Source organism: Neoarius graeffei, chromosome 27 (assembly GCF_027579695.1).
Source record: "Neoarius graeffei isolate fNeoGra1 chromosome 27, fNeoGra1.pri, whole genome shotgun sequence".
NCBI lineage: Eukaryota > Metazoa > Chordata > Actinopteri > Siluriformes > Ariidae > Neoarius > Neoarius graeffei.
The window spans coordinates 31,489,701-31,513,457 of record NC_083595.1 but is presented as its reverse complement, the minus strand read 5'-3'; the positions used below and the strand labels follow the sequence as shown (position 1 = coordinate 31,513,457).

Here is a 23,757-nt window from a genome sequence, read left to right as displayed (position 1 = left end):
TTGCCACTCACATATGTAATATTGGATCACTCTCCTCAATAAATAAATGACCAAGTATAATATTTTTGTCTCATTTGTTTAACTGGGTTCTCTTTATCTACTTTTAGGACTTGTGTGAAAATCTGATGATGTTTTCGGTCATATTTATGCAGAAATATAGAAAATTCTAAAGGGTTCACAAACTTTCAAGCATCACTGTATATAGGTGTGGCATGGCAAGGGTTTGAACTTACAATCTCCGGACGATGAGGGCAAATGCCTAAATGATTTACAAACAATTTGTCTTTTTATTTTACAGTTTACCTACAAAATATTTCATTTCAAGCAGGTTCGAATGGGTGTACTCTAACAGAGGTCAAACAAGGAAAATAAGTACCCTATGGGTACATGTGGCTACTGCTTATAAATAAAATTGTTTTCTGATCCCATCTCCATACAGTAAATATTGCATATATACACGTTATCAATTCTACTCGCCTCATGTCTTGCAAGCATCACCAAGCTGTGAGCAGCATCAGGGTTTGGAGTATTTTGGTTACCAGTTTTGTACTGTGAACTAGATCTATTTTCAAAATAGTACGAAAGCACTTGTTCATGAATTGTCTTCAAAGCATTATTTAATACTAATGAGCACATTTTGTTTCACAAGTGTAGTGTAAAGACTTGAAATAAAAAAAAAAAAAAAAATTAAAGCCAATAGCACAAGTTTGATATCGGCTTTTCAATCTGCCAAAAAGCTCAAAAAAAAAAAACCTTACAAAACCTTTCATTTGACCTTTCAGAAGGACCAAGCAAAAGCTGTGATAATCAAAAGGTATATTTTCTTAAAATAAACACCACTTACTTGATATCGAAATCAGTAGCCTCGGCGAACCACGAGGCGAATTTCGTTTATCTTTTTATCTGCCGATTATCTTCCGATACTACAAAGTTATAACAAGGTTTCTCTTATTTCATTTCTGGTTCTGATTGGTTCCGAAGTTTATCAAGTTGAAGAACGGGTAATCGAACTTGATCAGGATAAGTGCTGATTGGTTACGAAGTTTCACTATTGTTACACTCATTCTTACAAACACGATGACCTGGTGGCTTCGCCACTCGTTCTTGTATACCTTTGATAACGTGAGATCAACTGTTCGTATCGTTAGATCACAATTCGCCGCTCTGGTGATAGTAATGCTTACGCGTATGCGCAGTGCGCTATTGTTACACTCATTCATACAACACGATGACATAGTGGCTACTGCGCCTTGCTTTGCTTCTATGAGTAGATTTGGGTCATATGTTCATCAGCAATTCAGTATTTACCAGCTGGGCTCCCAGAGTAGCCAGAGAGCCTCCGAGCTCATCAGCGGTGCTCTTTTCAGGGACCTCATAAAGCTCCTGACTGAGTATCGGACCAACGTCAAACCTGCAACAAAGCCGTAACTGATTAATTAATTATTAGAATAACAAGGAAGTTACTTTTCAGTCTGGAGACAGGAAATGTTGTGTACTCTGAAGTGTATTAATTCCTTCTTTATTCATCTTTAATGTTTATTCGCACAGAGAGTAATCACACACCTCCTCGGACGAATCTGCATGATGGTGACTCCAGTGAGTTTGTCTCCGTGCAGAATTGTGTGAAAAACAGGTGCAGGCCCACGCCACCGAGGCAAGAGGCTCGGGTGCACGTTGAGGATCCCACTGAAACGAAAACAAGAAGCGATTGACACTGGAGACAGAACGATCATAAGATATGTACTCTCTCAAATATACCGTTTCTTTGTTTATTATTATTCCACAGTGCTGTCTAATTCTCGAATGTGATTGGTCAGAAGGTGCTGATTAATTCCATATAAGAGCAGCAGAGACAATAGCGTTACTTTGTGGTTTATATTAATGCACCAACACTATCGTTTCTATAGTAACGGTTTACAGAGGGACTTCTATGTCGAGCAATCCATGTCATCTAAATCTAATAATTAACGTGTTATTTAACAGAGAAAAATTACAGTTCTTGACGTGGTGAAGGTTTCTATAAGCAAACATTTATTTCACATTTATGGAAGGAGTCTCCAGTGTCAGGGTTTGTAACAGTCAGTATGATTTTAGTATGAACTAAAAACATACTGAAAAAATATTTCAACTATTAACTTCAAGACTGGTGAAGGAACATGTTTTTATAGCTGCTATAACGCAAGTAATAACAAGAACTAACTTGGATGTCTTTTGGATCAGGGCTCGACATTAAGGACTGCCCGATTGCCCGGGGAAAGTGAAACATGCATTCGGGAAAGTGGGATATGTCCCCGACATGCCCGACCGGGCAAATTGGAATAAGCGTATATTACAAACTATATTATATTCTGTTATCAAAGGAACACAGTCTTGTACAAAATATTTATATATATATTTTTATCATCATCCACTTCTAGGTTTATTTTAAAAAAAATAAAAATAAAATAATAAATAAATAAAAACACGCTGTCCACTGACAGGCCGGTTGCACTGATTCAGATACAGGTTGCCAGGTCTGTATAAAAACACCCACAATCTACATGCTCATCTCATCTCATTTTCTTCCGCTTATCCGGGGCCGGGTCGCGGAGGCAGCAGTCTGAGCATGGAAGCCCAAACTTCCCTCTCCCAAGACACCTCGGCCAGCTCCTCGGGAAGAACACCGAGGCGTTCCCAGGCCAGCCGAGAGACATAGTCCCTCCAGCGTGTCCTGGGTCTTCCCCAGGGCCTCCTCCTGGGGGTACATGCCTGGAACACCTCCCCAGGGAGGCGTCCAGGAGGCATCCGAAAGAGATGCCCGAGCCACCTCAGCTGATTCCTCTCGATGTGGAGGAGCAGCGGCTCTACTCCGAGCTCCTCCCGAGTGACTGTGCTTCTCACCCTATCTCTCAGGGAGCGCCCAGCCACCCTGCGAAGGAAACTCATTTTGGCTGCTTGTATCCGCGATCTTGTTCTTTCGGTCATTACCCAAAGCTCATGACCATACATGCCAATCTACACGCTAAAGAATAATTTTAAACTCAAACATTATCCTGTCTGTCATGATGTAGCACAGGTTTTTTTTTTTTTAAACCTAGAGGTGGATGATATCACAAAAAAACGATATAAAAATATTCTCAAACACAGTACTGTTCAAAAGTCTTGGCACCCTATTGTTTTCTTCATACAAACTTTGTTATAAATTTCTATTTTATGATTTCTACATTACCGAGTAATGAACCTCCAGTCTGAGAGAGTTCTACACAAAAACATACTGAACTTTACAACAGCTGCATGCATGTGAAATGGAAATAAATCGACTAAACCAGGAAAAACTATTTTGGATAAAATTGTTATTGTCCGTTACAAGTAAAAAGTAACCAATAACCAAACTTAATAATAAGCTGAATCAATAACCAAACTTCAACTCAATGTGTGATCTTCATTTTATGCTGTAATTCACAACTATTCTATGGTTTTCCTAAAAAAAAAAAAAAGTAGTACTCGCAAAATAAGGGGCAAGTGATAATGGGGGGGGGGGGGGGGGGGGGATTTACCCCCACTGGGTTTAAAAGTTTAATGTTGAGCCCTGTGGATGTTCCACAACATGAAACGCAAAGATAAATATTTAATAAGCATGATGTGTTGTTCATTAATAAATTAAAAACTGTCACTGAATAACAAATCACTGATGTAAGAGGAATAAAACACGGCATGGCATGCTGTTCTTGGAAAATAATCAACTCTGCAATGGTAATAGCTCACACCACCCCTGGGTTGGTGATTGCCCTACAATAGCACACCATGTTGTGTTTGTTTCTATACTTAATGGCACTTTTTTAAAGAAAGAACACTTTATCTATCACACATACAACCCCGATTCCAAAAAAGTTGGGACAAAGTACAAATTGTAAATAAAAACGGAATGCAATGATGTGGAAGTTTCAAAATTCCATATTTTATTCAGAATAGAACATAAATGACATATCAAATGTTTAAACTGAGAAAATGTATCATTTAAAGAGAAAAATTAGGTGATTTTAAATTTCATGACAACAACACATCTCAAAAAAGTTGGGACAAGGCCATGTTTACCACTGTGAGACATCCCCTTTTCTCTTTACAACAGTCTGTAAACGTCTGGGGACTGAGGAGACAAGTTGCTCAAGTTTAGGGAGAGGAATGTTAACCCATTCTTGTCTAATGTAGGATTCTAGTTGCTCAACTGTCTTAGGTCTTTTTTGTCGTATCTTCCATTTTATGATGCGCCAAATGTTTTCTATGGGTGAAAGATCTGGACTGCAGGCTGGCCAGTTCAGTACCCGGACCCTTCTTCTACGCAGCCATGATGCTGTAATTGATGCAGTATGTGGTTTGGCATTGTCATGGTGGAAAATGCAAGGTCTTCCCTGAAAGAGACGTCGTCTGGATGGGAGCATATGTTGCTCTAGAACCTGGATATACCTTTCAGCATTGATGGTGTCTTTCCAGATGTGTAAGCTACCCATGCCACACGCACTAATGCAACCCCATACCATCAGAGATGCAGGCTTCTGAACTGAGCACTGATAACAACTTGGGTCGTCCTTGGGATTCTCTGAATCTTTTGATATTATGCACTGTAGATGATATGTTCAAACTCTTTGCGATTTTACACTGTCGAACTCCTTTCTGACATTGCTCCACTATTTGTCGGCGCAGAATTAGGGGGATTGGTGATCCTCTTCCCATCTTTACTTCTGAGAGCCGCTGCCACTCCAAGATGCTCTTTTTATACCCAGTCATGTTAATGACCTATTGCCAATTGACCTAATGAGTTGCAATTTGGTCCTCCAGCTGTTCCTTTTTTGTACCTTCAACTTTTCCAGCCTCTTATTGCCCCTGTCCCAACTTTTTTGAGATGTGTTGCTGTCATGAAATTTCAAATGAGCCAATATTTGGCATGAAATTTCAAAATGTCTCATTTTCGACAATTGATATGTTGTCTATGTTCTATTGTGAATACAATATCAGTTTGACATTTGTACATTATTGCATTCCGTTTTTATTTACAATTTGTACTTTGTCCCAACTTTTTTGGAATCGGGGTTGTAGGCACAGTGAAATTCCTCCCCTGCATTTAACCCATCTGAAACACTGAACACACACACACACACACAGACCCAGAGCAGTGGGAAGCTACGCTACAGCGCCCAGGGAGTAGTTGGGGGTTCGGTGCTTGGCTCAAGGGCACTTCAGCCCAAGGCCACCCCATATTAACCTAAACTGCATGTCTTTGGACTGTAGAGAAAACCCAAGCAGACACGGGGAGAACATCCAAACTCCATACAGAAAGGCCCCTGTCGGCCGCTGGGCTCGAACCCAGAACCTTCTTACTCTGAGGAGATAGTGTTAACCACAACACCACCATGCTGCCATTTTAAGTAAATGGCACCCAGCATAGTTTAGCCTACTGGTTATTCTGGGTGTGTGTACCTATCAAAAATACTATTTTATATATATTTTTTAACTGTTAGCAGGTAAGAAATAAAGGCTATTTTCTTTTTCTTTACATAAAGGTGGTTTTGACAACCAGTTCCTCAGTCTTTGTTGCTATTCCAAAAATATTCCATCAATTTGATTTAATTATGAAGATCGCCATTAGTCAGGCATGTAATGGTTCAGCTAACTCACCTTTTGATTCAGTTCAGGGATCGATATACGATATACATAATGATATTAAACTATACAATTCAATTTTCCCTGATATTTTTGAAAAACTTAATGAGAAATATTTTATAACAAAAAAAATGCAACATTTTCCTTTATTTACATTTATTATGAATTTAAATATTTCTTTTGTAAAATTTAAAAAAAAAAAACTTTTCACTTTCTTAACCAACCATAATTGTTTACTTGCATTTGTAAAGGTTGAAGTAAAATATAATAGCCTGTTATCTAAAATATTCCTTTTATTAAAAATGAAAAAAAAGGCCTTTTCTTAATAAGGTGTGCGTGTACTTTCAGCATTAGAACTGTGTTACTTATTTGTCATTTCCTCTTCCCCCGAAAGTTAAAGAAGTAAATTTTAAAATCTTAAATGAAATATATCCGACAAACGAATTCCTAAGATTAAGATTTAATTCTGAGGTAAACAATTGTGTATTTTGTGAGAAAGAAATTGAGGATCTGGAACATGTATTTTTTTAATTGCGACTTAGTACAACCTTTTTGGAACGATATGCAAAGTCCAGAAACTTTGATTTGTCACCTCTGACTGCAAACATGGTCAAATGTGGTGCATTTATTGATGATGGAAAATTCTTTATACATAAATGCAGGTATTTTAAAACAAAACCCTGTCTGATTAGGTGGCGGAATGAGCTTAAGGTCTTAAGTAAGTTGTTAAAGCTGATTAATGATAAAAAAAAAAAAAGCCCTTAAATTGTTTTCATTACCTGATACCTTTAAGTTAATATGACAAAGCCCTTTATAGTTTGTTTGTTTATTTTACTTTATTTTATTTTGCTCAACCAAAAGAAGGAATTGTATGTGACTTTGAAGTGCCTTGTTTGTTTGTACTATATGTTCTAAATAAAGTTCTGAAGGAGGAAAGAGAAAAAAAAAAAAAAATCGAGCTGTGTTACTTCCGCCTAGGCCATCCTTAAAAAAAAAATCCGTTTCCTGTCCACCGGGTGAGCAAAAAAATTTTCAGTCGGGAGGGAGGGATTTTTTTTTTTTTTATATATGGATGGATAAGAAATCGCAATGCTGTGTTTGCTTTTTCTTTCAGTACTTTATTACAAAAGCAGACATTTAATAAAATGACAGTTTAATCAACTGAAACTTGCACAAAAACTTTAAGTTAGCATTTTAAATGCTGACTGCAACATTTGCAAAACTTTTACAAAAGGTACTTAAAATGTCCGGCACACGGACTTTTTGTAGTTCTAAATCGACCGTTAGGCCTAGTTCGGATGAAATTACACTATTAAAATGATCACTGAATGATTTGTTTTTCTGAATCTTTACTATTTTGTTGTTCGCTAGAATACCATTTTACGATTTCACACTTAAGCAAAATTTAAAACTCCGGATCTCCCTTCATGGTGGCTGCCATTTTTTTGTGCCGCACAGCGCATGTGCAGAGCTGATTCAGTTCAGCGTGCACGCGCACTCGGCGGAGGCAGTAGTGTGTCGGAGGGAACAGAAGCAGAGATCACGCTTATTTTGTCTCTGGTAAACCAGTCTTCTCTCGTTCAATTACGTGCTGGCATCAAAAGACACCGTTGGTTGTAAATGAACCCAAACTGAGTGGTTGGAGTGTATTTTCATACACATGGAGAAATGTTCGCTGAGTGTTTAATTGTGTAGCCACCACTGCAGACCGTTGTCGTTGTAAATTCATAGCATGCTCAGCTGCGTGAATGTGTCATGCACCGAAAATAAGAGATTTACAAGCCAGGAACGCCTCATGATGCAATACGCAAGAAAAGAAAGAAGATTTACTGCCATTTTACTTTGCATTTGAGTAAAGTGAATAAATAAATGGTCTGTGGAAAATGCATTTAATCCTGGGAACTGCGTGCACAGGAGTTTTTGTGTTTACTCTACCCCCGGCTGGCTACTTATTTGTCATGGCTGGCTAGTATGAGCCTTAGTGGAAAGCCCTGGGAATGCGTAAATGTCAAGTTCGATTTTAGATTTACGAACCCGAAAAAAAATGTCGAAAAACCGGCGTTAAAAAAAAAATTCCAACCACACAAACGGCACTCACCCAGCCGGATATTTTTTCTGAGATTATGCAGCCTAACAATAATAATAATAATAATAATAATAATAATAATCGCGGTTCTTTTTTTTATTATTATTTCACTGATTCAAACTGTGAAATTTGTATTGCAATTTATCATTGCATCATATATCGTTACACACCTATTATTAATATTAAAATGCCTACATGAGTATCGAGGAAGCACATACCCTCCCCCTCCCTATTAGTAGCCAGTGGTTTGACTATGGCTAGCCGTTTAAACATTTAATAGCTAGACTGGATATTCCTTACTGATATCTGCAACATCATTTTGCCAAGTCAAAGCTCGAATTCAAGATATCTGTAATTCAGTTTTGACCAGCAAGATTCAAACTAATTTTGCCATTCATTTGTTTGGGGTTTCTCATTATAGACATCTACAATTCAATTGCACATACTGTATCTGCAATTCTTATTGCGGATATCTGGAACTGAATTGCGAATATCTCCAATTCCAGTTTCACATATCTACACTTTAATTCTGACTAGTCCTAACTCAAGTTCAAGATATCTTTAATTCCCTTCAATTGAAGATATCTACATTGTCCTTTTTAGATATCTTAAATTAACTTTCAGATAGTCAGAACGAAGTTGTCGATATCTTGAATTTGAATTAGGACTACCCAGAATAACGTTATACATATCTCAAACTGGAATTATAGACCGCCATAATGTAACTATAGATATCGACTATCAAGTTACTGATATCTTGAAATCAATTTAGATTAGAGATATCTGAAATTGCAGATATCTTTAGCACGTATTCTGCCTCGTCAAAATAAAATTAGAGATATCTTGAATTAGGAGTTCTGACTCCGCAAAATGACGCCACAGATATCTGTAGTTATGTCAGAATCAACGCAACGGCAAGCGGGAGGCAGGAAAATATCAGAGCAGATAGAATCTTGGGTGTTTGACAGGGTTTTTAATGCTGCAGCCCGTGCATGTGATAAGCTCTTTCTATTTCATGGCATTTTCTAACTATCTTATCCACGACTGCGACCACCATGGCCTCTGCCAAGTCTTCAAGTTTGGTTCAAAACAAATGCTTTGCTGGGCCAATATCCAATGGGAAGCCTCGCATGAGCATCGTCATGCACAACAAGTCAATGACGTTTGAGATACCTGCAATTATTATTCGGAATAGTCAAAATGGAATTACAGGTATCTGCAATTGTTATTTAGGATGTGTGATGAGTTGAGTATCGTTTTGAGTGACATCACTGCTGATATCTGTAATTCAGCTGTGACTAGTCAAAACCAAATTACAGATATCTGTTTTGACTAAACAGAATGACGTTATAGATATCTTCAGTTAAAATTCGTACTAGTCACAATGAAATTACGACTAGTCAAAATGACGTTGTTGATATCTTTAACGGGAATTCCGGATAGTCAAACTTAGCTATTAAATGTTAAAAGGGCTTGCCATAGTTTGACATGTTTACTGCATCTGATTTTGAGTGACATGGCACAGCTCTTGCATGTGAACGCAAGACACACCAAGTCTTAAAGCAGGCCACCAGAAAGCTCCCGACATTCCACATCATTCAGCAACAGCAGCTCACCATGTTGGCTCACTTACTGAGAGAATGGCAGTGTCTGATATCGGGTAAAGCCAGAGCTCTGATACTGATATCATATTGAAAATAATATGAGATCGATGCAGCACTACTGAATGGATCTCTTAATCTACTGTACAGTGGTGCTTGAAAGTTTGTGAACCCTTTAGAATGTTCTATATTTCTGCATAAAATACGACCGAAAACATCAGATTTTCACACAAGTCCTAAAAGTAGATAAGGAGAACCCAATTAAACAAATGAGACAAAAATATTATACTTGGTCATTTATCTATTGAGGAGAATGATCCAATATTACATATCTGTGAGTGGCAAAAGTATGTGAACCTCTAGGATTAGCAGTTAATTGGAAGGTGAAATTAGAGTCAGGTGTTTGTCATCCCACCGACTGAAATCAGGTGTGAGTGGGCACCCTGTTTTATTTAAAGAACAGGGATCTATCAAAGTCTGATCTTCACAACACATGTTTGTGGAAGCGTATCATGGCACGAACAAAGGAGATTTCTGAGGACCTCAGAAAAAGTGTTGTTGATGCTCATCAGGCTGGAAAAGGTTACAAAACCATCTCTAAAGAGTTTGGACTCCACCAATCCACAGTCAGACAGACTGTGTACAAATGGAGGAAATTCAAGACCATTGTTACCCTACCCAGGAGTGGTCGACCAACAAAGATCACTCCAAGAGCAAGGCGTGTAATAGTCGACGAGGTCACAAAGGACCCCAGGGGAACTTCTAAGCAACTGAAGGCCTCTCTCACATTGGCTAATGTTAATGTTCATGAGTCCACCATCAGGAGAACACTGAACAACAGTGTGCATGGCAGGGTTGCAAGGAGAAAGCCACTGCTCTCCAAAAAGAACACTGCTGCTCGTCTGCAGTTTGCTAAAGATCACGTGGACAAGCCAGAAGGCTATTGGAAAAATGTTTTGTGGACAGATGAGACCAAAATAGAACTTTTTGGTTTAAATGAGAAGCGTTATGTTTGGAGAAAGGAAAACACTGCATTCCAGCGTAAGAACCTTATCCCATCTGTGAAACATGGTGGTGGTAGTATCATGGTTTGGGCCTGTTTTGCTGCATCTGGGCCAGGACGGCTTGCCATCATTGATGGAACAATGAATTCTGATTTATACCAGCGAATTCTAAAGGAAAATGTCAGGACATCTGTCCATGAACTGAATCTCAAGAAAAGGTGGGTCATGCAGCAAGACAACGACCCTAAGCACACAAGTCGTTCTACCAAAGAATGGTTAAAGAAGAATAAAGTTAATGTTTTGGAATGGCCAAGTCAAAGTCCTGACCTTAATCCAATCGAAATGTTGTGGAAGGACCTGAAGCGAGCAGTTCATGTGAGGAAACCCACCAACATCCCAGAGTTGAAGCTGTTCTGTACGGAGGAATGGGCTAAAATTCCTCTAAGCCGGTGTGCAGGACTGATCAACAGTTACCGGAAACGTTTCGTTGCAGTTATTGCTGCACAAGGGGGTCACACCAGATACTGAAAGCAAAGGTTCACATACCGTACAACCCCGATTCCAAAAAAGTTGGGACAAAGTACAAATTGTAAATAAAAATGGAATGCAATAATTTACAAATCTCAAAAACTGATATTGTATTCACAATAGAGCATAGACAACATATCAAATGTCGAAAGTGAGACATTTTGAAATTTCATGCCAAATATTGGCTCATTTGAAATTTCATGACAGCAACACATCTCAAAAAAGTTGGGACAGGGGCAATAAGAGGCTGGAAAAGTTAAAGGTACAAAAAAGGAACAGCTGGAGGACCAAATTGCAACTCATTAGGTCAATTGGCAATAGGTCATTAACATGACTGGGTATAAAAAGAGCATCTTGGAGTGGCAGCAGCTCTCAGAAGTAAAGATGGGAAGAGGATCACCAATCCCCCTAATTCTGCGCCGACAAATAGTGGAGCAATATCAGAAAGGAGTTCGACAGTGTAAAATTGCAAAGAGTTTGAACATATCATCATCTACAGTGCATATCATCTTTAAAAGATAGAATAGAATAGAAACACTTTTATTGCCAGGTGTGTGGACACACACGAGGAATTTGACTCCGGTTCACTTAGCTCTCATAGTACAAAAACAGATAAAAAAGCGTAAACACAAAACAAACAAACAAGCAAACAACAACAAAAATAGGTGCATAGTGCAAAGTAATCCAGGTAAGTCAAGTATGGAATAGTTAAATAAATATAAAGTATACAGTGTGCACAGAATGACGGTATGAGTGTGCAGATATTTTACAAGTGATATTACTGATATGAATCTGGATTTTAGCTGTTCATCACAGAAAGGATTTCCCTTTTGGTGCAATATGGTGCATAGTGCAAAGATGAATAGTAAATTTAAATAAGTAAAAAAAAAAATAATATATATATATATATATATATATATATATATATATATATATATATATATATATATATATATATATATATGACACACACACGTCACAGTGAGCACAGAATGACAGTATAAGTGTGCAGATATTTTGCAAGTGATATTACTGATATATGAATGAGGATTTTAGCTGTTCATCACAGAGACAGCCTGAGGGAAGAAACTATTCTTGTGTCTGGTTGTTTTAGCATACAGTGATCTATATCGCCTCCCTGAGGGGAGAAGATTAAACAGATTGTGACCAGGGTGTGATGGGTCCGCAGAGATGTTACCTGCTCGTTTCCTGACTCTGGACAAGTATAAGTCTTGGATGGAGGGCAGGTTGACACCAATAATTTTCTCTGCAGACCTTATTGTCCGTTGCAGTCTGTTCTTCTCCTGTTTGGTGACCGATCCAAACCAAACAATGATGGAAGAGCGAAGAACAGACTGAATGATGGCAGAGTAGAATTGTGTCAGCAGCTCCTTAGGCAGGTTGAGCTTCCTGAGCTGGCGCAGAAAGTACAACCTCTGCTGGGCCTTTTTAATGATAGTGACTGTGTATGTCTCCCACTTCAAGTCCTGAGAGATTGTGGAACCCAGAAACCTGAAGCTTTCAACGGCAGTCACAATGTTGTCGGTGATGGTGATGGGTAGCAGAGTGGGGAGGTTCCTCCTAAAGTCCACTGTCATCTCCACAGTTTTGAGCGTGTTCAGCTCCAGATTGTTCTGACCGCACCACCAGACCAGCCGTTCAACCTTCCGTCTGTATGCACACTCGTCACCGTCCCGGATGAGGCCGATGACCATTGTATCGTCTGCAAATTTCAGGAGTTTAACAGACGGGTCTTTTGAGGTGCAGTCGTTGGTATAAAGGGAGAAGAGCAGTGGGGAGAGCACACACCCTTGGGGGGCGCCAGTGCTGACAGTCCGAGTCAGAATCTTTACGCACAGAGAATCTGGAAGAATCTCCGTGCGTAAGGGTCAAGGCCGGAAAACCATACTGGGTGCCCGTGATCTTCGGGCCCTTAGACGGCACTGCATCACATACAGGCATGCTTCTGTATTGGAAATCACAAAATGGGCTCAGGAATATTTCCAGAGAACATTATCTGTGAACACAAATTCACCGTGCCATCCGCCGTTGCCAGCTAAAACTCTATAGTTCAAAGAAGAAGCCGTATCTAAACACGATCCAGAAGCGCAGACGTCTTCTCTGGGCCAAGGCTCATTTAAAATGGACTGTGGCAAAGTGGAAAACTGTTCTGTGGTCAGACGAATCAAAATTTGAAGTTCTTTATGGAAATCAGGAACGCCGTGTCATTCGGACTAAAGAGGAGAAGGACGACCCGAGTTGTTATCAGCGCTCAGTTCAGAAGCCTGCATCTCTGATGGCATGGGGTTCCATTAGTGCGTGTGGCATGGGCAGCTTACACATCTGGAAAGACACCATCAATGCTGAAAGGTATATCCAGGTTCTAGAGCAACATATGCTCCCATCCAGACGACGTCTCTTTCAGGGAAGACCTTGCATTTTCCAACATGACAATGCCACACCACATACTGCATCAATCACAGCATCATGGCTGCGTAGAAGAAGGGTCCGGGTACTGAACTGGCCAGCCTGCAGTCCAGATCTTTCACCCATAGAAAACATTTGGTGCGTCATGAAATGGAAGATACGACAAAAAAGACCTAAGACAGTTGAGCAACTAGAATCCTACATTAGACAAGAATGGGTTAACATTCCTCTCCCTAAACTTGAGCAACTTGTCTCCTCAGTCCCCAGACGTTTACAGACTGTTGTAAAGAGAAAAGGGGATGTCTCACAGTGGTAAACATGGCCTTGTCCCAACTTTTTTGAGATGTGGTGTTGTCATGAAATTTAAAAATCACATAATTTTTCTCTTTAAATGATACATTGTCATTTTAAACATTTGATATGTCATCTATGTTCTATTCTGAATAAAATATGGAATTTTGAAACTTCATTCCGTTTTTATTTACAATTTGTACTTTGTCCCAACTTTTTTGGAATCAAGGTTGTACTTTTGCCTCTCACAGATATGTAATATTGGATCATTTTCCTCAATAAATAAATGACCAAGTATAATTTTTTTTTGTCTCATTTGTTTAACTGGTTTCTCTTTATCTACTTTTAGGACTTGTGTGAAAACGTGATGTTTTAGGTCATATTTATGCAGAAATATAGAAAATTCTAAAGGGTTCACAAACTTTCAAGCACCACTGCATATAATTCATCTTTTCAAAGGATTTGTGGTACTTTTTGCTTGGAACACAAAATGAGAGGGAAGGTTTAAGTATACAGAGGAAAAAAATTCTTATTCCTTTCCTCCAGTGGAACATGGAGCATGTTTGAGAAGACATTTTCTCACGTGCGTCTTGCCCTAAAGACTTAATAATTTGAACAATAATCTGTTCTCTCTCTCTCTCTCTGTACTCCTATTAACAATGAACATTTTAGTTTTACTGTAGCAGTACTGTTCTTACTCAACTCTTCTTTTAGAAGTGAATTCTGAGTGTTTGTTTGGTTTTTTTTTTTCTCTTCAGTGCAGGGAAATGAAAACAGGTGTAAATACTGGTGTAATTGTGCTTTACAGGAGATAAAACATTATTTGGGTCACGCCATGAAAACTCCAGCCAAACTGTGACAAAGAGGCTGAAAATCCAGACCAAGTAGAACAACACTCCCACCCTTGTGCTCACATCATCATCAGACCTAACAGCATATGGCTCAAAGGAGAACATCTCCACTCAAACATGAGTTACGAGGCATCACATGTCCTGCATAGAACAATGAATTTATCAGTAAAACATTAAAGAACCAGGAAAACATGACAAGTCTTGAATATTTACTGGAATAACTCAAGAGAACTGGATTGAAGTCTATTTTCAATCCAGTCAAACACAAGGATGCAGAACACTGACGTGAAGATTTTCACGGATACCCTGAGCACGTCATTCAAAAGTTAAGGTTAAACGATATAAAAAAGTTATTTTAGTTTTTATGAGAATGTAGTTGAGTGATGCTGTTATACCCGTGGATGGCAAGTTTTGAAATTTGGCTGCGGAGTGACCCATTTGACAGAAGGAATATTTCTTTTAAAACCATGAATATCCGCTCTGCTTCGTGTAAAGTTAAAGAACATGCATATCAAGCCCATCACCGAGTATGCCGGTACAGCTTGGAGCCTTTATACCGCAAAGGGAATTACAGCCGTAGAATCAGTTCAAAGGCGTGCAGACAGATTTGTCTTCAACGACCATCAGAGATCTCCAAGTGCGTCTTCTTTACTAAACAAGCTTCACTGGCCATCACTTCAAGAGCGAAGGACACTGACAGACCTTCCTGTCTTTTATAAGATCCAGTATAACTTAGTCGATTTACCTTTTCCTAATGACGTCTATGAATAGCTCCTGTACCAGAAAGACACATTACAAGACGTACAAGCTTCTATTTGCTACCTTTGACTCGTACAAGTACTCTTTTTTTTTTGTTCACTGTATACCAGAGTGGAACTGTCTTCCACCTGACGTTATCAATGCCAGAACACTAACTTTGTTTAAGAGCTTAGTAAAGAATACCAACATACTTGCTACCAAAAGTTTAATCTGATCACCCATTGCCATGATTAGTATGACTAAAGGCAGGGGGTGGTGCAGTGGTTAGCACTATCGCCTCACAACAAGAAGGTTCCAGGTTCAAACCTCACCGACAGTGGGTTTCCTCCAGAGTTCAAAAGACATGTGGTTAGGTAAAATACCCAACCACCAGGCTTTTAGGCAGGATTTTTTTTTAGGGAGTCTAACTTTTTTGCAGGTGTCACTGTATGTGGCGAGGTGTAGCGGCGCGTTGAGCGCCGCTGGCACGAGTGTTTTAGGGGGTTCCGGGGGTACTCCCCCGGAAAATTTTGAAATTTCTAATGCTCTCAAATGCTATTTCCTTCATTTTGACAGCAAATTTTGAGCAATACAGCCAAGTGTTTTTGCCTTTGTTACAACATTCTTGTATCAATAGTAAGGCTGGACTGGGGGGAGGCATGTGTGCATGGAAAAATTCAAGCCAGATTCATTTTAGGTAAAACAACTTTCTTTAATGTCTTAATGTAAACAAAATGGTTTCACTGCAACAGTCCACTGGCAACAATATGTTTACAACCGCCTGGGGGCCTTGAGGTACAACTTTCTGGCGGCAGCGAAGTCGAATTCCGGCATGGGAATTCGGGCATAGCTGAGCCTGATGAGCCGATTGCATATTAAGCATGACAAATTAGCTATAAAGCTTTCTGATCGCAGAATACTACATAAATAAAGCTTGTTGTAGCTGTGTTTGTCTCAGTCAGTAGTGCACCTATTGCAATTGCATTACATGTGACAACCAACCCCGAACACAGTGTGACAACCAACCCCGGCTGACCAGTTTTGCTTTCAAAGCCGCTAGCGTCCAAAGATTTAGTATAACAAAGAAAAAAACACACAGGAAATATGGCTAAGTCTTCAAACATTATAATGGTATTCGTTTTTTCAATAGAAACCCATTAATTACAAAGCTAGAAGGTAAAAACCAAGGTACTAAAAATTTACATTTAGGTATGAAAAACCTTCAAATTGTTCTCACCTTTGAAATGCATGCAACACACAATAACTTTTCAGGTAGAATGACCCCAGTACTAATTCTAAACATTTCTATCTTGGTGGAATTGAGCAGCGCCCTATGGTGGCTGAGATATGACGAATGTGACAACCATAACTTGTGACAACCAACCCCGGTCATCCCTATTTATTCATGCAAGAAACCTGGCTGTCTAGTTATGGGATTGTGATAGTTTTTTGACATTCCAAGCCTATCAACAGTTACAGAAGAAAAAAAAAAAAACTTACATGAGTTCTCTTCTGAAAGAAGTTGGAAATCGTTGTTTGCCTTCCTCTTTTCTTCATTTTCTTCCTGTCATGCCCAAAAAACTCAGAAAAATCTATCTTCTATCTTCCTTACCAAATATCCCATGTGTTCGTCCTTTTCACGTGCGTTCTTTGGAATCCCAGCATCCTTTAGAACGTGTCGTATTTGATTATTGTTTAGCCTACTAGAAATACTACCCGCCGGCTCGACTACCACACTCTCCACTACGTAGCCTGTAATGTTGGGAAAATCTGCATGAAAATGTGTTATTTACTGTTAAAAGGATTTATTCGGGATAAATAACATGTCAGGTAAGGCCGGTTTTCTATAGACTACATTCCACATTTAGCTGCGGCAATATAGTCTACGGCTATATTGTCTGGATATTTATGCCAGTGTCTCCTAGGCATACATCTTTTCCCCCTCTGCTCTGGGAACGCATATTACAAGTGCTTTGTACACCAAATTTATTTAATAACCCATTTATTTATAACAAGGGCTCTCACAACTTTGAAATTAGTGCAGCCATAGAAACGCGTGTTTCTGTAGCTCTGCGGCGGGTGCCTATATTTTGTACTCTGGGCTCGTGCTGTTGCTATGGTAACCCTGGGCGTCTTCGGGAAAGACAGCTGTCAAAGCGAGACTTCTGAAATTTCCAAAATGGCGGTGTCAACAAAGCTTGTAGATCCTCGGAAAGCTCAGACTCGGCGATTTTTTAACATATTCAGCTAAGTTACCGGACATAACACGGGCGGAAATATTAGGGCGTCTTTAGGGCGTCGTACTAAAAAGTAGGGCGTCCAATTTCTTGTTTTTTTCAGTACAGGGCGTCGAAAAGACGCCCAGACGCCCCTCTATCTAAAAGCCTGCCAACCACTGGGGTCGTACAAACCAGTGCATGTTTGGTTCCGGTCCCAAGCCTGGATAGACCGGGGAGGGTTTCGTCAGGAAGGGCATCTGGTGAAAAAAAACTTACGCCAAATCAAATATGCGGAACAGATCCACTGTGGGCGGCACGGTGGTGTAGTGGTTAGCGCTGTCGCCTCACAGCAAGAAGGTCCTGGGTTCGAGCCCCGGGGCCGGCGAGGGCCTTTCTGTGTGGAGTTTGCATGTTCTCCCCGTGTCCGCGTGGGTTTCCTCCGGGTGCTCCGGTTTCCCCCACAGTCCAAAGACATGCAGGTTAGGTTAACTGGTGACTCTAAATTGACCGTAGGTGTGAATGTGAGTGTGAATGGTTGTCTGTGTCTATGTGTCAGCCCTGTGATGACCTGGCGACTTGTCCAGGGTGTACCCCGCCTTTCGCCCGTAGTCAGCTGGGATAGGCTCCAGCTTGCCTGTGACCCTGTAGAAGGATAAAGCGGCTAGAGATAATGAGATGAGATGAGATCCACTGTGGCAACACCGAACATACAGGAGCAGCCAAAAAAAGTAGTCGTAAGACGAAAGGTAATTAATGTGATTAAAAGTTAAATGAATGATGGAGAGGCAGCACGGTGGTGTAGTGGTTAACGCTGTCGCCTCACAGCAAGAGGGTCCGGGTTCGAGCCCCGTGGCTGACGAGGGCCTTTCTGTGTGGAGTTTGCATGTTCTCCCCATGTCTGCGTGGGTTTCCTCCGGTTTCCCCCACAGTCCAAAGACATGCAGGTTAGGTTAACTGGTGATTCTAAATTGACCGTAGGTGTGAATGTGAGTGTGAATGGTTGTTTGTCTGTGTGCGTCAGCCCTGCGATGACCTGGTGACTTGTCCAGGGTGTACCCCGCCTCTCACCCATAGTCAGCTGGGATAGGCTCCAGCTTGCCTGCGACCCTGTAGAACAGGATAAGCGGCTACAGATGGATGGATGACCGAATGGCGATTGGTTTAAATGCATGAATGGCAGATGTTTTCAACCCAACTCAAAACTATGGTGCAAGCCTTACTATGGAAACGTGTTGATGAGGCTCTCCTGAAGCAGGCAGCCGAATGACACCACCACTCCGACATCAAACCGCCCTCTGGACTCCACCTTGGGCCACTCATGAACCCGGAGCTCGTGCTGCTCTGCGAACTTCCGTACAGGAACATTATTGGACAAAGTGACAACCTCAAGTGAGTCCACCACAGAATCAGCTCTGTCTCCTCTGAAACATCAGACACACATTTCAACAATGCAAACGCATCAAGGTGTTTTGAAACGGGAACCAGACACAGTCTCAGCGTTTAAGTCTAGGCTGAAAACATATCTGTTTAGTCAAGCCTTGTGTTATGAGGTAAAGGAGTAGATCTGGAGGGTCCTCAGACATAGTGTTCTGGTAAACTGGGATGTATGGATGTGGTCAGTCCCCCACTCGCTCGCTCACTCACTCGAGGTTGTTGACGGTGTAGCGGCTGCTGCTTTATGTCCCGTGGCTCCGTCATGCCAGTGTTACCTTCTGGCTCTCTCCTTTTAGTTATGCTGTCATAGTTAGTTTTGCCGGAGTCCCTGCTTGTACTCAGTGCAATATGTATACTGTTCCTACTTATTCAGGTGACATCGGGCATACCCAACAACCTGTGTTTTCTCTCTTCACAAAATCTGTCCCTCTGAGTTACATGTCAATCCTGAGATCGAGATCCTGACCTCTTCTGCTGGTCGGACCTGCCTGATCCATCCTGATGCCCTGTGTCTGGTTGGAGTCTCATCACATCGCTTCTGTAGAGGACGGCCCCACATGGACAGTTGAAAGTCACACTTGGAAGACGCTCTGGACTCTTACAGTCACGCTTTTATGGCTGAGGACTACCGTTGACTTGCTAACTTTAGGACTAGGGTGCATCAGTTGCCCCCTAAAAATGAAAAGTTCCTCCGATCATGATGCATTTTTGTTTTTATGTTCCTTTTGGTAAGAAAACACACCGGGTGAAATATTTTGACAAAATTCAAAAGTTTAATGGTGGCACCAGGAGCTCAAAGTTATGGAAAAAGCTGCTATTTTATGACAAAATTTCGATCACTTTTCATGAAACATTATGGCACCTTATAGAGTATACCAAATATCTTAGATACTGTAGACAGTATGTCTAAAAATATTTGGAGGTTTATTTTAGGGTGTCACTAGCATTATCTATCAATGTTATAACCCTGGTTTTAAGCTTGCCGCCTATGCATATGCTAGCCCCTATTAAAGTTATAATGATGCTGGATTACCTGTTTTCAAGACAACTGAAGATACAAGTGAAATGTTAAGAAGCAAATTCTCAATGTCTAGCTGTTCATTGAATCATTGTTCAACTACTTTTAAACAATACAAAAGTATTATGAATCACATTAAAGCTTCTCAATCCCTTGCAAAGGTTCTTAACATGATCTCTGGCTCACAAGAAATCAATAAATGGAGTCCAACATTGTGATTCAAACCTTACGCGAAAACAAAGCGTTTTTTGGCAAAAAATGAACCTCATGGCGCCACCATTAGATTTTTGAATATGGTCAAAACATTTTACAGGATGTCTTTATTGGTGAAAAGGAACACCCAAACAAAAACGCATCAGATTTTACGGGTTGTTTTACAATCAGGGTACAAAGTTTGTGTCACAGGGGTCCAAAATTCAAATTGATTTAAACTTGTTCTTGTACCAGTTTTTAAGTGAAGGACAAGTTAAAGAACAGATAGGCATGTGTAATAGTTTGTATTAGAACAAGATTAAGTGTAGCTTTAAGCAGGGCTGGGAGAAACAAATGAAGTGATTCTCAGAGAGGACATTTTTGTTTTGACAATTCAGAATCCACTACACTTTTAAATACAAGGCTGTAAGCTTTGTGTTAGTTGTCTCTAATATTTATGTCCCAATATCTTGACCACATTTTAGGATGAAAATAATCATTTTAGATACATGTTAGTTTATATTGAAAAATTAGCTGTCTCGGAGAGGACATTTTTTTGACATAATTACGTACTAATTTGATCAAAATAGTCTGAAAAGTTTACTGGCATTAAACATTAAAACTTAACTATGTTTCCAATGATATGGAACCAAATATTTGTTTTATGGTATAAAGAATGATTTAACACTACGTTCACACTGCAGGCTGAAGTGACTCAAATCCGATCTTTTCGCCCATATGTGACCTGTATCCGATCTTTTATTGACAATATGAACGACACAGATCCGATTTTTTCAAATCCGACCCAGGCCGTTTGGATATGTGGTCCTAATTCCGATTCCTATCCGATCTTTTCATATGCGACTTCAGTCTGAACTGCCAGGTCGCATTCATCTGACTTACACGTCATCAACAAGCCACAAACGTCACTATTCTGCGCTGAAGTAGGCGGCGGGTCTCTCAAAAAAAGTTACAACAACATGGCTTTGATGTTCCTTTGAACGGAGGTTGCAGTCACTACCCCGCAGAACGCCTGAGCCAAAACCCTTGCCCTCTTCCTTCTCAACCTCCTCCTTAACATCAGGCTATTGTGCATGTTCTGGCTCCGTCGCAACAACAACTGCATCATCGCCAGGTACTCCATGCTGGCTACTGTCATACACAGGAAACTTTAGGTTACTTCCGTAAACACTGGCCATGCTCACTGCATGTGACGTCGTCGTATCCTGCAATGCGCATGCGGAACACTTTTAGGTCGCTTTTCGTTCATACTGAGGATCACATACAAGTCGCATATATTTGTTAATGTGAACGACCTCACAAAAAAATCGGAATTGAGCATTAACCTCCTAGGGCTTAGCGGTCACATGCGTGGACAGCACTTTTTAGAAATTCGGAACAAGAATCCACATATGTGGACATACTTTTTCTCTAAAAGTACATCTTATCAAAAGATGATGCTTAGTTTTTATTCTAATCAGGTTCTAATAAGCCCAAATAGCAAAGAGAAATAAAAAATGCATGTAAAAAAAACAGCTTGGGCCTTAGGAGGTTAAGCCTTGCAGTGTGAACGTAGTGTAAGTGCATCCCTTTTGGATCTACCTGTGGTCAAAAAAGCACTTTTTCTAAATGACACGAGTAATTTTGCTAAATATGACATATATTGCCATACATTCACCAAAAATAACACTATCACCAATTTTTTTTTGCATGGTAAATAGAGCTATCACAGGGTTACAATAAACAACCAAGTTTATTTAGTCAAGCCTTTTGATATTGAAGATAATAAGTGTTAAATGTGATTTTTAGCTTGCGGACCCTGATTGTAAAACAACCCTTATGAAAGTGAGGGCAACTGATGCACCCTATTTAGGACTGCGGTTGTCATGAACAGTTTTGCACGCAAGTTTCCATCAATGAAGAGTTATAACATCAACGAAACTGACTTCATGTTTAAACTGTTAATGTTATAGTCATGCTGTCTGTTGTTGCCCAAATGAGGATGGGTTCCCTTTTGAGTCTGGTTCATCTCGAGGTTTCTTCCTCATGTCGTCTGAGGGAGTTTTTCCTTGCCACCGTCGCCACAGGCTTGCTCATTGGGGATAGATTAGGGATAAAATTAGCTCATGTTTAAAGTCATTCAAATTCTGTAAAGCTGCTTTGCGACAATGTTTATTGTTAAAAGTGCTATACAAACAAACTTGAAACTTGACTGATCAAGGCAAAGAGGAAGCAAATCTTTATGAAAAGACCTGGACATTCTTACCGAGATTCATGCAGCCGTTTCAGAGACTCCACTGCGAAGTCATCACTCCCGAAGAACAGGATTCTCCACGGTGGATTTGACACACAGGACAAGACTGAAGTTTTTCTGTGATACCTCTGACTTTGACCAACACACGATTCAAACTTCCCTTTAACGCATCGCCGACAAAAACCGCGTATAAAATAAAAACCATCGTGGATCATTTTCACACCAATCTGATTCCACATCCTTTACAAGTTTCCACAGTAATTACACACAGTTGTGTGAATGTTATCAGCAGCCGGTGATGACCTCTTAGCGCTGGATAGCTAGAGGCTCTGGGATGTTTTTTAACATTAATAAATAAACCAATTTAAACGTTTTCATTGTGTAATATTTTCGTTTTCACTTCAAACCCCATTCTGTATCCAAATAAAGCCAGGAGTCAAAAAGTTACAACATATAAACATACTAACTTGGCACATCTTTGATAGCATGTGTGCGCCGCCATCTTTGTTAAACGCCACTTCCGGCGATGTAACCGGGGACTTCTGTTTTCTGCGCCCCCAGTGGACTGTTGTGGTACTGCACGAGTTCCTTAAACACACAAATGGAAATCATTCCAAATAAGAGACAGAAGAAATACAACAACTACAAATACTGTAGATCAGGGGGTTTCAAAGCGTGGGAGAGTCAGCCCCCCATCAGAGAGCAAATAAACAACAGCGCCCCCCTCACAATTTTTGTTGTTGCTATAGAGTGCTTCGAGGTCAGCGCGCACCCGGCGGCGGCCATATTGGAAGTCAAAGGTCGCTGTGCATTGTTGTTGTCCAGCGAAGCAAAAAGGGGTGACAATGCCGAATATGTGCGTCATTGTTGGCTGTAGTAACCGAGGGGAAAAGGGTGGCAAAAGCTTCCACAGACTCCCTAAAGTCGTGACCAGTGATGGGAATAACGGCGTTAGAAATTAACGGCGTTACTAACGGCGTTACTTTTTTTTAGTAACGAGTAATCTAACTAATTACTTTTTACATCGTTATAACGCCGTTCCCGTTACTTACAATAAAATACTATGCGTTACTTTATTAAAGTTGTTCTCATCTGGCACGCTGCTCGTTCAGCCTTTCTTTACTCTGCTTTAGCTGTGGGGCGGGGAGACGCGAGACAACGGCACAGTAAGCCAATCAGAGTAGATTTGGACAACATACGTAGGTAGGCCACGCCTACTGCGCACGCTTTCAATCGGAAGACACAGCGATGGCGAGCGGTCAGCCCAGCACTGCGCTTTCACACTGGAAATACAGCCAGCACTTTTCATTACTTGAAATAAAAGGCAAGAGTGTTTACGTGCAATGCACATTATGTCGAGGAATAAAGCGTTTGTCCTCGTCAGTGGCCAGTAATTAGTAACATAATTTTAATAACTACAAAAATATATTACATTTGATAGATGTCTTATCTCACATTGTCCCACAAAAATATTAAT

General features: G+C 40.3%; 1 protein-coding gene across 2 annotated transcripts in view; it reads right to left on the bottom strand.

Annotated features, from left to right (window-relative positions):
- Window positions 1-22,823, bottom strand: part of mtfmt (mitochondrial methionyl-tRNA formyltransferase) — a 39,308-nt gene extending 16,485 nt beyond the window's left edge. The window contains exons 1-4 of one of the 2 annotated variants that reach the window (XM_060912024.1): window positions 22,293-22,823; window positions 18,603-18,803; window positions 1,564-1,686; window positions 1,309-1,411 (exon numbers count right to left, since the gene is read on the bottom strand). In XM_060912024.1, the coding sequence (XP_060768007.1) occupies window positions 1,309-1,411; window positions 1,564-1,686; window positions 18,603-18,803; window positions 22,293-22,519 (654 nt within the window). In that variant the 5' untranslated portion in view covers window positions 22,520-22,823. The remainder of the gene's footprint in view (window positions 1-1,308; window positions 1,412-1,563; window positions 1,687-18,602; window positions 18,804-22,292) is intronic. The other variant, XM_060912023.1, reaches the window with a different exon arrangement.
- Window positions 22,824-23,757: the final 934 nt, after the last annotated feature.